This window comes from Centruroides sculpturatus, unplaced genomic scaffold (assembly GCF_000671375.1).
Source record: "Centruroides sculpturatus isolate CEXI.00-Female unplaced genomic scaffold, Cexi_2.0 scaffold64, whole genome shotgun sequence".
Classification (NCBI taxonomy): Eukaryota; Metazoa; Arthropoda; class Arachnida; order Scorpiones; family Buthidae; genus Centruroides; species Centruroides sculpturatus.
The window spans coordinates 1-16,072 of record NW_019384335.1 but is presented as its reverse complement, the minus strand read 5'-3'; the positions used below and the strand labels follow the sequence as shown (position 1 = coordinate 16,072).

Sequence of the window (16,072 nt, the reverse complement as noted above, 5' to 3'; positions counted from 1 at the left end):
TTGCTAGAGATTGGCGCCTTGTTTATTTATTTATTTTTATTTTTTATCAATTAATTTCATTTGATTTCGTATAGCTATATAAATATTTATATATTGTTTAAAAATAAACAATCCAATTTCGTAAAAGAAAATTGATAGAATTTTTCTTGAGAATCCTTCCAAAATTAAATAGTTTTGCTGAATTGAAAAAAAATCTCCGAATATTTAATATTAATTGAATATTTTCTCCATTTTCCCACCTTTCAAACGANGCACAAAATTCTATTTGTTCGGGGCGACGTTTCCAGGCGTTAGTTTTCTACATTTATTCAACAAAGCAAAACTTATGGTCATTTGTATGCCCCGCGGATGTTTAGTACCGACTTATTCCACGAGGAGAAGTCATGTGACCGGAAATTACTTGGCCGGACCACGGCTTCCGAAAGTCGTTAGTGACTCGAACCTGAATAGTGGACAACATGTTGCAGTAAGGAAGATGCTGGAACTAAACTTTCAACCGAAACTTTCTTAAATATAATATTTCTAACCTCTTCCCACCTTTTCATCGACCACATTTTGAAATTTGCATGTAGAAAGATTTAAAATTTATGTTATCATTTCGAAATTAAATATTTGCTACCGTACAAAATACATTTATAATTTAATTATAATTGTAACGTCAACAATACGAGGAAAATCATTTAAAAGTGGAATTAATTCGGGACTGAAAATGTACAGATTTTCAAATTAACTAAGCAAGAATTTCTTAAAATAATATTATAATAATAATTAATTTTCTTTAAAGTTAAATTACTTGATGGCTTACTTAATAGAAGTTGAATATAGAATATAGATCTATATAGGATTTTGGCAACTGGATCGTTTATCTTCTTTTGAGACATTGATGGATGTCGTTTCATTTGTGGCTCTCTAAGTCCAAGATAATGTTCTTCTATCTTTTTTTTTGCAATTAGAAACTCATTTGAAACAAGGAGAGAGAAGGAAGAGGAGGAGGAGGCGGATGAGGAGATGGAGGGGGAGAAAATACGTTATTCGCGATATGTCATCGGTAAAAGTTGAATTGATTTCTCACTTTTTTATTTAAGATTTTCTCCTTTCACTCCAATTTACTACGTAATTGTAGATTTCAGTTTTTGTATGAAATTATATTTAGTTATTGGAAGAGAGAAGAGAGACTTGTTATTTTATTTTTTGATTTGTAAGATTATAAAATCGAATGTAGACGTAACTAAATAAACAAACGGGGAAACAAACTCAGATTTATTTCGTAATCGTATAAAAGCTCTTCAGTTTTATCGATTATGTGAGAAGTTTGCACGCAACATTGCGCAAGAAAATCTAACACGTACGCACAAAATTCTATTTGTTCGGGGCGACGTTTCCAGGCGTTAGTTTTCTACATTTATTCAACAAAGCAAAACTTATGGTCATTTGTATGCCCCGCGGATGTTTAGTACCGACTTATTCCACGAGGAGAAGTCATGTGACCGGAAATTACTTGGCCGGACCACGGCTTCCGAAAGTCGTTAGTGACTCGAACCTGAATAGTGGACAACATGTTGCAGTAAGGAAGATGCTGGAACTAAACTTTCAACCGAAACTTTCTTAAATATAATATTTCTAACCTCTTCCCACCTTTTCATCGACCACATTTTGAAATTTGCATGTAGAAAGATTTAAAATTTATGTTATCATTTCGAAATTAAATATTTGCTACCGTACAAAATACATTTATAATTTAATTATAATTGTAACGTCAACAATACGAGGAAAATCATTTAAAAGTGGAATTAATTCGGGACTGAAAATGTACAGATTTTCAAATTAACTAAGCAAGAATTTCTTAAAATAATATTATAATAATAATTTCAACGAACGAAATGAAAGGAAAGGAAAGCAAGAATAGATTTTCAATGTTTTGTTTGCATTTTGAATATAGTAAATTGAAAGGATTTAGCAAATCGAGATACTTGATCATCTTATTGACGAGAACAAATTTCCAACATTGCTTATGTCAATAATGCTTCGTTGATCAATAAGTAAACACATATGATTTGCGGTGGTTAAGTCTCACGGATGATCGAAAGATTATAAAGATAAATACCCTTTGATGAAGTAAAAGATTTCATTAAAATTAATCTAAATTTATCATCCATTAAAAAAGAAAAGACTATACACTAAATATTTAAATGGAAATCTTAACTATTATAAATTATTCAAGTAATACACTAACGTGTATTGTCTAACAGAGTTTTGCTATTGAGATAATAGTTTAGATAAGCAAACATTAGGAACTGGATGTGCGTGACGTATACTATGCTACATAAATTGAATATAATCTCTTTCTAATTAACGGGCTATTATATGAGAAAATCAAATAAGATGTGCAATATCCCACTCGCAATATAGTGAAGTTTGTTCGCTCCAATTTATAACCTGTACACACGATTTGTACGAGAAAGAAAAGTGGTTATAAAATTTCAAATTGTAATAGTTTAAAACGACGTATTAATTATTGGCATTTTATAATTACTGGAAGTTGGGAATGAGTTTATGAGTGGAGAAACTCATATTCTAATCATAATACTGTCATTAGCGGCTGAATAATAGATTCAATGTTATGTTTGCGGGTGGATTTACACTAAGACAATTGTTCTAAATACTACATAATAATATTAAACGAATATTTAATAAAGTGTTGAGTTATTGATACTCCTGGTTTTCTAATTATTCCATCAAAAATGAAATAATTTAAAGAGAAATATAAATATTCTTTTAATAAGATTGAAGGCCATATTTTAAAAAAATTTAGTTATCTTTTATTTTGAATATTTAAATAATCTTTGAATTTATTAAGAAAATTGTCCGAAATTAACACAATAACATTTTCGGATGAAAAATTACGCATCAGTTTAGTATAAAAGAATCTTTAAACAGCAGTTTGAGCAGTATCTGTAATGGTGTTCTTGATTATGCCAACCATCAGGCAAATGTATAGCCTTAAGTGATATCACAATACTTTGTAATGACTTCTTTCATTAATCTCCCAACCTTTCTGAAAGCATTTGTGAAGAAAGTCAGATAGAGGCTGATGTGCCTTTATAAACACTGCCCGAAAGCATGCTTCATTGAACAAACTCAATGCGGCAATAACTTAATACAGTGGTTGTTAATATGGGCGAAAGAAGAGATTCCTCAAGTTGGTTAATGAGATGAAATGAAATCTGTACCCAGCGACAACAGAAACTTCGAAATAAAGTCTTGTCAGTGAAGCAAACACAGAAAACTTTAATGTTAGTTGAGTATCAGTAAGAAATTGTCCGCAGCAACAGCTGGTCCTTCAATTGGGAAGCAAAAGTTCCTTAATTCAAGTTTCCTCTGGAGATGATTTCCAAACACAACATCAATCAAGACAGTGGAATGCATTGTAAAAACCGTAATAACTATAACTATATATAATACGAATAGATCATCTGAAGAATGAAGAGGAAAATTTCATGTTATATTTTGCTTCCCTTTTGGGTCCTATTTTTACACAAATTGCTTTAGGTAAAACACAAATATACTTTCATTATTGCTGAATTTATTTTTATTTAACCATTAAATCGTTAATAAAACTGAAGTTTTATTTGAAGTATTTAACGTTTTGGAATTTATGGATGACGTATTTTGTAGTTTTATGTGTTTATAAAAGGTTAAAAATTATCAATATTTTTATACACCTGTGAATTTGTTAGAATTTTATTTTCATTTTTATCAGGTATTCGGGAAATGTATAGAAAAGTTATATCAAAAAATATATTTTTAAAAGTGTAACCTATCTTACTGTTGAGTGTGGGGATGAGTGTGTGTGTGTGTGTGTGTGTGTGTGTGTGTGTGCGCGCGCGCGCGCGCTTTTAAGGCAAGATTAGGAATATACCTTTTGAAATTTTCAGTATTGTATGAAGCTTAGGAAATAAAAGAGAACTCATTGAAAGAAAAAGAATTATGTGATTTCCCTAAATTCTATTTTTATTTTTAGTTATATAAATTTTTATATGAAGTTTTGATTTTACAGATTTAATAAATGTATTTAATCACAACTTTTATAATGATATACTTTATAAAATACGTATAATATATTAGTGAAATAATAAGAAAAGAATAGAAGATATCGTTAAAAAATAGGATGAGATAGTTTATTAAAATAGCTTTTTCATTTAACTTTTATATATTATTCTGTTTATTCAATAGTCTTTCTATAATAGTACACCAAGCATAATCAGTAAGGACATATGACATAGATATGTGTCCTCTTGCACTGGCTTGGTTTCCATGGGAACAGCATCCTCTTTGCTCCATTGGGCATCAACAGACTGGAGTGGAAACAGAGTTCTCCTTCAGATACTAAATCTTTAAAGAATGCTTTCGAAAACAAAAACAAATTGTTGAACTTATCGAAAAAATAAACAGTAAATAAGCGATAACTAAAGTACTTATTTACGTTAGATTGCAATTAAAGTTAAAATTTTGTAATTTTTTATTTAAAACATAACTTTTGCGAAAGATACACGATTCATTTTAATAGTAAANATTAATTATTTTAAAAATTAAAAATTTTTCGAATTTTTATTTTTGTTTTTAAATAGCTACATAAAGTGCGAAGTGAATACAGATGTATTTATATTAACCATAAATTAGCTACTTCGTAATTCGTTTATATGGTGTATATATATATATTTAATTTGTGAGGAAAAAATGAACAAACCATAATCTAGTACTTCAATTTTAGTAAAAAGAGAAACATAACTCTTCAGCATCTCCTGAGATGCTAGGCATCACTTAGTCATAGCAGTTAACGTGTAAAGTAGAAGATACACAGTTGTAGTTGATAGTCCCTCCTTTATTCCCTAGAGAGCTTATACTGTGACAACTGAGATTGATAAGACCCTGGCGTTTCGCCAGATATAGTTCCACCCTTGCAAGATTGCGATCTTTGATAGTAAAGTTTCTACGTCTGTTATCTCTCGACAACATCCGAACAGTAAACATCAGATTTTGATAACTGAAACGACAGTAAGTTAAATTTTTTTAATCAAATATAACATATGCTGTTAAATTTGATTAAAGAATATTATTTATCTTATGTTATATGCATTGTGTTATTCCAGACTCTTGTTGTGCAGTTGATTTGATCAGAGATATCATTATTCACATCAGTGCTTTCTGTAATTTAGTATGGGTATTCTGATATTAAACCTGTCCATCTGCAATGTTTCACTGGATCGGATTTAATAAATAGAAGTCTGTATCAAAATTAACTGAACATAATCTTATTACTAAGAGCATGTTTTATGTTTATTTGGATATTAAATCGTTTTAATTTTGTAATTGTGACAATAAATTGGCATATTATTTATTATTTTAAATAGTATAAATTTTCAAAAATTCTAGATAATTCTAGATATTTCGAACTAATATCAATACATTTACATTTTTAAAGTAAACTTAAGGGTATGGTGTATTTTAGAGTCTGTGTTAGTTCTTTCGTATTTACTTTAAAATGATGCTAAATATTCTTAAACTAGAGCCTGATATAATATTTTAATTAATCTACGCCTAATAAACACGTATTTTTGTATTTAGGGAAGGCTGTTCATATAACGTTATGAGGCATCCATTTTTAGAGTTTCAATCAATCTCTTATGTGTTAAAGCATTAATATCTTTAAATCTTAATTAAGTAATCGAAATGCGTTTATTTTCACGAGAGTAAAGTTCGATTTAAACACTTTCCTTTTAATTATCCCCGAGCGAACAATTTGAATCTTAAAATAATTATCAAAGTATTTTTTAGACTAAGTTCCTAGAATCTTATTTATTATAATTAATGTATATGCTAATGTAATGCATTTTTTAAATTAAAAATCCGAATTTAAAGGAGTTTATAAGAATTTCTGACAAGTATTAAATTTATTTTATTTTTTAAATTTATTTTAAACAAAGATAGATTCTGCACGCAATGCGTGAAAGACGATTTTAAAAATTCGTTATTATTTAACTTTAAAAGAGAAATTAATAATTAATCTTGTTAATTATTAAATACTCTTTAATTCAGAAGTTTAGTTAATAATTTTTTAAAGTAATTTTAATAATTAATTATTTTAAAAACTATCTGTAAAACATTTTTGTAATTATTTTTCTACTAGGATTTTCACAAATTAATACAACGATGTATTCAACAACTCTTCTGCTTTACTATTTCCTGTTTCCTCACCAAGAAGTGTTCTTAGCCTATGGACAAACTTAAAACTACTTGATATTTTTGTGTTACGTAAACACTTAGAGTTAAAAGCAAAATGTATGAAAATTTCATTGAAAAGAATAATTGTTCACTGCCCTGTAACTTCGATTATTCTCTCGAGGGCACCCTGTTACCATTCTGGCAAAACGATAGCTACGACAACATCACTAACATCTCAACGGGGATTCAAGACGCTCAACCCACTGAAGACGACGACTGGATGAATTTTCTTTGGTACACACCTTATCCTAATGGATTTTCGCAGTTGAGAATTATTCTAACTGCCTTCTTTGTCACCGTAATTATGATATTAATAGTTGTGGGTAATATGTTGGTCTGTATTGCCATAGCCACGGAAAGAGCCCTGAAAACAGTGCAGAATTGGTTCATTGCATCGTTAGCTGTGTCCGATTTTCTCGTCGGTTTGGTTATAATGCCTTTCTCATTGGCTCAAGAACTCATGGGATACTGGATATTTGGTACTATTTGGTGCGACATTCACGCCGCTTTGGATGTGTTTTTGTGCACTGCATCTATTAACAGCCTTTGCATGATAAGCTTGGATCGGTATTGGTCAGTCACGCACGCAGTCGAATATTTGAAGAAACGAACTCCTTCGAGAGCCATGGCAATGATTTGTTTTGTTTGGCTCTTGTCTGCGTTAATATCTTTGCCTCCTTTAGTAGGTTGGAAGAAGAAAGACGAACCTTCAGAATTTCCTATTTGTTTACTTAGTAAAGATATCGGCTACGTTCTTTACTCAGCACTCGGCTCATTTTACATTCCAGCTATTGTAATGGTGTTCGTTTATATTAGAATATTCATGGCTGCAAGAACTAGAGCGCGTAGAAACGTTCACAAACCACGGCAAGCTCCAGAATACACTAACGAACAGCCAAAAGATAAGTCCACTACCACAACTAACACAACTTTAAGTAATCCTAGTCCACCGGACAAAAACAAAAATATGGAAATGCATGAGAAATTAAGCAAATCAAACGGTACCACTACTAAAGTGGTGCCATCGGTTATTATAGCTACACCAGCACCCCAAATAATCATCGAAACCGACAGTCCGCGTCATTCGACGGATAATGGAGATCTCAGCAGGACCCACGATAGTTTGTGCGAAGAGACAACGTTCTGCAACGAGAGATCGGGTTCGGATAACGAATCCCCTAAAAAAGGTGATTGTTCCCATCTATACACTCCGGAACAAGAGCAGAAACGTGCTTTGTTAAGTACTCCTAAATTAATGCGTTCTCCTTATGGCTCAACTTTATCTCTGGCTGATTATTGTAAATCGGAAGAGGATATTAGTGAACATTGTGAAATCAATCTGTGCGGTCGTTTTAGGAAAAAATCGAAGCCAAAACCCGAGAAGATTTCACAACAGCCACGCTCTCATTTAACTGCTGAAGCCGAGAGACAAAAGAGAAAACTCGCAAAAGCGAGAGAGAGAAGAGCAACTCTCATATTAGGACTCATAATGGCTTCCTTCATTTTAGCGTGGCTTCCTTTTTTTGTACTTTATGTTGTAGAAGCAATGTGCCAGAGTTGTACCATAGACGAAACTGGATTTGCTGTTGCCTTTTGGCTTGGATATTGTAACTCGGCTCTTAACCCCATCATCTACACCATCTTCAATCGCGATTTTCGCAGAGCATTCAGAAAGATACTCTTCAAGTAATCGAAAGAGTTTTTTAGAAAAAGAAACTCTTCTCCGTGGTTTTGTCGTTTCTCTTTTTCGTAAATGTATTTGTCTTCCATAATGCAAAATTTAAAAGTGCCTGTGATGTTACATACAAATATACATATACAAAACTCACACAAAGTTAACGACTACACTATTAAATTCTGTTTAATAGGTAAGTCAATTTTGGTGCTTGTCAATATAATAAAATGAATAATATTTATTGTTTTGGCTATTTTACAAAAAATAATAATAATAATAAAAGTTATATACATGCATACATGCTGTGAATGTATGCTTGTATACAATATATGTATAGAAGCAAAATATAAAGCAAAAAAATTTGTAAATAATTTTTAATTTTAAAATTGCAAATGTAGCCAATTTGTTATCTAAATAAGCATTCTAAAATGTCAAAATAACGAGTAGATTTAATTATTTTACATTTAATTTTCGTGTCTTATTAGATATTTATTTCGCCAAATTATAAATTTCTTTAATTAGAACTTCAGTCAAAGTAAAATTAAAATTTTTATTTTGTATTCCAATTAAAATGTTTTGCATTAATTAAGATCACACAATTGGTNTAAAAAAAATAATAAAATAAAATTCAATTTATATTAAATGTTTCCCTGAAAGAATTCCCAGTTATTCACTTATCTACAATTTAAATAATATTCTTGTAGAAAAAAAAAAACAACTCGCAACTTCTCTAGATTAATTGTGAGTAAGCCCTACGTATGCAATTATAGGCATTAGTATTTTCTAAAGCCTCCTAATTTTAGAGAATATGAATATAAGTGGCGCAGGTGTTCTAATACAGGCTATAATTAATTAGTTTTTCTTTAAAATTAAAATCAGTGTTGAATGAAATTGCTTTCTTTTCTAATTGCTACACAGTAAATTAAAAAGACACTAAATTAAGTGTTTTTTTCACATTAAAATATTTTTAAACGGTTAAAAATACGGCCACAATTTGAAAAAAAAAAGAATTATTTTTATTAATGTTCATAACTTATTTGCATTTCTTAATATTTTTTAAGATGTCTGTCTGTAACTTTTTAAATTTATGCTATAATTTATGCTTTATATTTATGCATACGAGTGTGTGTGTTTTTTCCTTGTTTATGTGGAGAAAATAGAATTGGGAATTTTAATATTGTCACTCTACTAACTTGTTTCTGGCTAGCGAAGTTAAAAATTGGGGAATATATTTATAGCGTATAATATAGTAAAATTTGGATAAATTTCAAATTCTATTCAAACAAGAATTCTCTTTGCCAAACTTTACTGAATTTCTTTTATTTTCTTATATATTTTTCTTTAATTTAAGTGTGTTAAATAACGACAATTCAGCATTGGAGAAAATTAAATGTCATCTGATACCAACACAATCTACATGATCAATGAGTAGAATGCCAACATGACCATCCTGAATTTCTTTTTTTTATTTTTTACTTTTTATTTATTTTTTTAAATAGAACTTAAAATTGTTTGAAATGTCAAAAATAAGATAAACAAAACTTTTAATTATAGTTATTAATAATTAGCAAGAATTTAAAATGATTTACAGTAAAATCGAATACATTATTCAAGTTTTAAAGTTTACTCGTATTATTCATAAATTTATGTAAATATAACAAAAGAAAATTTAAATGTGATTTAATTAACGATGCAAACGAGAATTTTGTAAATAAAGTCAGGAAAATTTTCCAGATAAATTGGATCTTAAGTACACAATAAAGAAAAATAAAACGAATAGAGAATATTTGTTCTTTTATATTCCAAGCATCGAAGTGAATAAAAATGGACGATATATTTAATTATATTTTGTATCTTTTGGAAAGAAACTGTTAAGGAATCAGATAATTTAACGGCTTAGCTGGAAAAGTTCTCTCTTCCCCTTTTGGAGTTGATGTCGAACGTCATATCCTTGTCGATCTTAATCTTCTTTCCTTCCTTACCGATCTCTCTCTCTTTTTCTTTCTTTCTCTTCTTTCCCCCTTTAACTAATACCTTTATTTTTCTACTTGAAACATATCAATGCAGTAATCATGCAAAATATTTCTGCTTCATGTACTTTCACTCTTACGCTCGCAAAAAAAATAAACAAATAAATATCATCTAAAAGTAGGTCATGCCAGATATCCAAATTACATATTTAATAAAAATTTCTAACTATTTATTTTCTTCCTGATTTTTCTTCTGTTTAGTGGTAAAGGTCATATCTAACTGCTTGCCTTTGCATCTAGAAAAATAAGAATAAATAAAAATTCCACAGAAAACAAATTTAATAGTTAGTTTTAGAAATTCCGTCATTTCAATTTTACTTTACTTTCTTTTAGTTTATAACTAAAATTTTACATTTATCCATTATGAGATTTTATTAAAAGCATAAAGGTACAAAAAAATAAATAAATAAAATTTGCACTTAGGAATTTTCATGATTCCATCTTAATCTCATGATGCCATATTTAAAATCTATAATGCATTTTTTTCTCCCCCGAATTTCAATGCATACTCATGAAAATCAATAAAGGTCGCTTCGGACGATGATAAAATTATTAGAAAATTTTGTTAAAGCTAGCAAAAAGATAAGCTTAAATTCTATATACATATATATTTATTTATTTTATATGATTTTTATTTTATTTAATAGAAATGCCATGAATCATTTTGTAATTAAAATATGCAAGATAGTGCTATCGACCTACTTATTATGCCATTAAATACGTCCTTAAAAATTGAAGATCATTCATTTTTAATATGAAGAAATAGTTTAGTTAATAGTTCGGATAGAAAACGATGCCAGAGAGAGAGAGGAAAATAATATAATTTTTCTTAAATTTTATAAAAATATTAACATATTTATTAATTTAAAATATAGAAAATTATTTTGTTTAATAAATAATCCAAAATCGAAATTAATTTACTTAACAATTTCGTTTAATTTAATATATAAGTTTGAAAATTAAGTTTCAGTTTTGTAATATAACGGAATTAATTATAAGTTTTTAATTTATCAATTTAAAAAAAATAATAAAATAAAATTCAATTTATATTAAATGTTTCCCTGAAAGAATTCCCAGTTATTCACTTATCTACAATTTAAATAATATTCTTGTANTCGGAAATTAGGGGGAAAAGGACAGATGTTTCAAATAAATATTACATAATTTTCGATACGAATTTAAAGTCGGATGAAGAATAAATTCAATAAAAAATCAACACTAAATGCGAGTAAATATAAATTGTAATGTTTTTTTCCTCTTTTCTGTTTTTTTTCCACGTTATTTTTCCTATTCGATGGATTTAATATAGAAATAACCTGCCTTTTCTATGACTATAATATCGTAAAAACGACTGAAGTGAATGAGAATTATGTGCAATGTACGATATGTATTCTGTATACAGCTTTTATATGTCTTTTTTCACTTCATTTTTCCTCGTCCAAACTTTATGATCTACCCGATATGAGTTCACTATATTTTTCTTTATATTATTAATTTTAAATATTTTCAATTTATAATATATTTAAATTTCGTTTTCCTTGTTTTTTCTGGGGGTGGAGTTAGTATTTTTAATTTAATTTCTGTTTGTTACAACGTTACAATTTTCAGAGCAAGTAGACCTGACAAATCAATACATTATCGATTTTTCTTATATGAAAAATTTAATTTGTCTAACTGTATTATTTATCATAAATGACGCTATACAAATAACCACAAATTGATATCATAACTTTCTTATTAATTAATTAAAATGAGCAGAAAGACTTAAAAAAATATATTAAAGTCTAGGGTGATCGATAAACATACGTACTTAGTTAAGATGTAACATGTCATTATTGAAAATTTGCAGGCTGCTTCTGTGTGATTCTTAGTTACACGTAGAAAGACATCTTGATTATCGCTGTTTCGTGTCGAGCCGATACACCCAAACAGTGGCAAACTAGTTAGCATATTTTAAAAGTGCCACGCACTTTGGATGTTTGGCGATATGTTGCCACAAAGCGGTATTAAATGCTGTGACTTCAATTGATCGATTAATACAAGACCGTTAAACAGAGCGTGACCATGCGGTGACTATTTAAGTCTCATGACTACAGAGGAAATGTTGGCGGAAATTCCCCACTGCCAAGTCTCGGCACGAACTGAGATGTTTCCGATTTCCTGCCAAATTTACCGTGAAATATTATTATCCTAACTGAATTTTCAATCCAACAATGAGTATGGTTTACTATTTGGGGGAGGTAAGATGCGTAAGTTATTGAAGATAAGATAAAAATTCCGGTTATATCATCTGAAACTATAACAGTACACTAAATCCTGATAATAAATCAGTGGCATCGTCAAGTCATCTTTCATGTCTAGCGATTCTCACGTTTGATCTTGTTTCTTTTTTTATACCTTTTCTTACTAATCTATTTGTCTTGTTTAGTGACTCGGAAATGGAAAATGTAATGACGTCATACAAGTAATCTACTTAGTAATTTTAATGAGATGTGACCATTTACTTATATCTGCGGAGAAAAATTACACGTTGGCACTGTACATTTTATCATTTCATCTGTCTTTATTTAGTTTTCAATCTTTTTCTTCCCTCTTCAGTGTAGTTTACTAAATATGAATTTATATACAATGGTCACATTAGATTTCAGCAATACTCTTATACGCAATATATATATATATATATATATATATAAAATCTGGAATGTACCTTAGGCATTTCTAGAGGATGTTTACTTTTTGACTGGACCATGCACATGTCTCGTTATTCACCAGAACGGACTTTGGAAACAACACAACGACTAATACATTGGAGGTACAAAGAATCCCTTAGGACGTCAAAAAATATCTGGTCCATTTGGAAAAAAATGTCTTTCTTTAACATAGAAAGTGAAAAAGAGCAGGAGTGTATTTTCTTCCTTTCTATTATTGTCATATAGAAAGCATTATACGGTAGGCTGTTTTCTATACTTCCTATACCTCAGGAAGTATAGAAAAGATGTGTACTGATGGAAAAGTTACTTTTTGGAGTAGTACATGCAATTGTGTTTTTCTTCATTTTTCAACAATTTAAAATTTAAATAAAATGCTACTAAAAGAGTTACGAGAAAAATACAGTAAAACTATCGACGTTTCGACAATAGAATAAATTTTCATTTTCTATTTTAAANGGATTGTTAAGACACAAAGGTAAGTTTCTGTGATATAGAACTTAAGAATTTAAGAGAAAAAAAAAGAATTTTTAATACAACCTGATTACGTTAAATTATTATTATTGGAAATAAGAAAATTTACTTCTGTGATAGATTAGCATCTCCAATGATTAATTCTCTTTGTATGTATAATTATTAAGATGTTGATATTTTGATGTTAATCCTTTCCCATTTAAAAAAAACCATTCACGAACATCAAACGTGCCAATAAAACATCTGATTAAAGAAGCCCATGTTTTTACTATAAAAATGACTCAAGAATAACAGTGCCGAAGTGTGCATGCAAAGTTTGTGTGAGATATAAAAAAAAGACAATAATAAAAATTTCTGCTCAGAGTGAATAACGATAGTGTTGCAATAATAGGACCCATCAAGATAACCTCGTGTATTGGAAATGTAATGATATATTTCCAATATCAGGAAGGCAATACAATTATAAACGTTATTCTAAAGATGGGATATCTTCGATATATAATTATGCAGTCTTATTTATTATTTTGCTTGATCGGCCAAATGAGGTTGGCCTAACAAGTGTACGTAGTGTAAATGGACGTCATATGCAAACATCGGTGTACAAAATATATTTTTGACGCATTCCTAATAATCTCGTTGTTGTATGGACATCATCTTTCAACATAATACAGAAATATGTATTTTATCGGGTTTTGCTGTTATACAGTAAAGACATCCTTGATGTGTTTTAAATCTTTCTGTTCTCTAAAATCATCTTATGTACAAATGTCACAGGTGTACTATATGCTTTACCTTTGTCACTGTAGCTTTCTGTATGCACCGTTTCTGAACACAATAAAACTGTCTATAGAAAGATTCATGTGCTCTGTTTTCGTTGGGGGAAATTTTAGATTCTTTCGACAACATAAAATATTGTGCTATATATCATTACAGGAAGAAACCTGTCTTGTGCACTTTGGTAATGTCACAGTACTGTCGATCATTTTTCCGCTTTTTAATACAGAAAAAACAGGACATTGTGTCCGTCCAATCGCTCAATATATGTCTATAGCTGTAGGTTTACAAGTAATTTAGTATTGTATTTTATATACTTGTCCATAGAAACGAATTACTTTTTAGTTCTTTATTCTTCAAAATTGACTGGTTAATTATGCGATTACTAAACAATTACATGTAAACATGGATCTACGTTGTTCTCTAACAATGATTTCTGTATAGCAATTGCAGATAGATATGCAATCGCATGATCGAAATCTCTATGTACACTTTAATTTAGAACGATCATGTACGAATTTTCTACAGTAGGCTAATATGTACAGGATTAATATAAATGACTTGAATTATATTATAATCGGCTTGAAATTTAATGAACTAACATGGAATTTAATTGTTAAAAGACCTTAATTTATATATGTATATATATATAGATAAATGTATTCATGCTAAATGTGTCACAATTATTGATTGCAACTTAATCATATATACCAATAGGAAATTAACAACGTTTCCTACAAACTACAAACGGAATTCTATAATTAATATTACAAAAATAAGAAATACTAATATATAAACAGTAGGTATTTTATAAAAATTAAATAGAATTTATATTTATCAGAATATATTCGATAAGCTAAGCTACTTACTCGGTAATTCAAATTGTTAACAATTGAATTGTCGAGATCAAAAGGGATGGAAAAGCATTTTTTTAAGTACAATAAATTAAAACTTGATACATTTATAAAATTAATGATATTATGTTTTGATAAATTAGAATCGATAAAACCCATTATACAATTTTATACAACCCTACATAATGTTTAAAATTAGTTCTTAAAGGAAACTACAAAGAGACTATAGTCTATGGTTAATCTGTCAAACTATTCAATTGCTCCACATTATTATCTACTCAAGATGAAGCGGTTCCATCTCAACCACCTAATTTCTCGCTATTACCCTTTCTCCACTGGTGTCCTGCACCATGAAATATTTCCAAACGATGGAGAGTTTACCTCTGTACAATCTATCAGTGCCACCAGCATCCATTAGTTCGATAGGCGAAGATTGCAGATAGATCAGATCCAGCTTCGCTAAGTCTTATTAATTACATTCAACGAAGAGCTTTGCTAAACGTTCATCCTCACACGTTTACTAACTAAAAATAAAAATTAAAAAAAATTAAGTTTTCATATATTTTTCATTTTAATAATTTTTGTAAACTTGCAAAATATTATCTCATTATCACCGTAATTTTTTAACTTAAGGCATTAAACATTCTTTATTTATACACGAAAAATATAAATAATGCTGTATAATTACATTTCTAAAAAATGAAAAATTATTATTTTATTAATGGGTTGTTGCTCCTTCCATTATAATAAAACTACATTAAATTAAAAAAATTATCAACTTATTTATTTTAAATTTGCTTGCACGACATAAAAATCTTATCTTTTATAATTACACAATAAAAATTATCGTTAGATATTTACTGAAGAGAAGTGATTTTTGTCGTGTCGAGTATGCAAATTTGAAGCACGAAATAAACTGATTTTTCCATGAATCATTATATTCTTTGTATAATAAAAAATAATTTTATGTGAATTCTTTAGAAAAATCACTATTGAAATTCATAAATCCTTCTTTTCTTTATCGTAGATGCAGTTGAGAAATGAAAATAAATAAAACTTTTATAAACCGAGTGAAAACATACTACCGTTTCTTGAAAGGAATGCATAGAATCTATTGAGCATTGACACGAAATCTTTGAAAAGGCTTTAAAGTGACAAGAAAGCCTCCGAAATCATTTTAAATAGCAGGAAAATAGCCTGAAAATCAATAAAAACAGATACATGCCCAAAAAATTATATCGGAATTTTTATGGTATTTTATAAAATATATATATA

General features: G+C 29.1%; 1 protein-coding gene across 3 annotated transcripts in view; it reads left to right on the top strand.

Annotated features, from left to right (window-relative positions):
* Nucleotides 1-8,480, top strand: part of LOC111631525 (alpha-2A adrenergic receptor-like) — a 56,024-nt gene extending 47,544 nt beyond the window's left edge. For all 3 annotated transcript variants that reach the window (XM_023375790.1, XM_023375784.1, XM_023375798.1), the window contains exon 3: nucleotides 6,188-8,480. In XM_023375790.1, the coding sequence (XP_023231558.1) occupies nucleotides 6,338-7,972 (1,635 nt within the window). In that variant the 5' untranslated portion in view covers nucleotides 6,188-6,337 and the 3' untranslated portion in view covers nucleotides 7,973-8,480. The remainder of the gene's footprint in view (nucleotides 1-6,187) is intronic.
* Nucleotides 8,481-16,072: the final 7,592 nt, after the last annotated feature.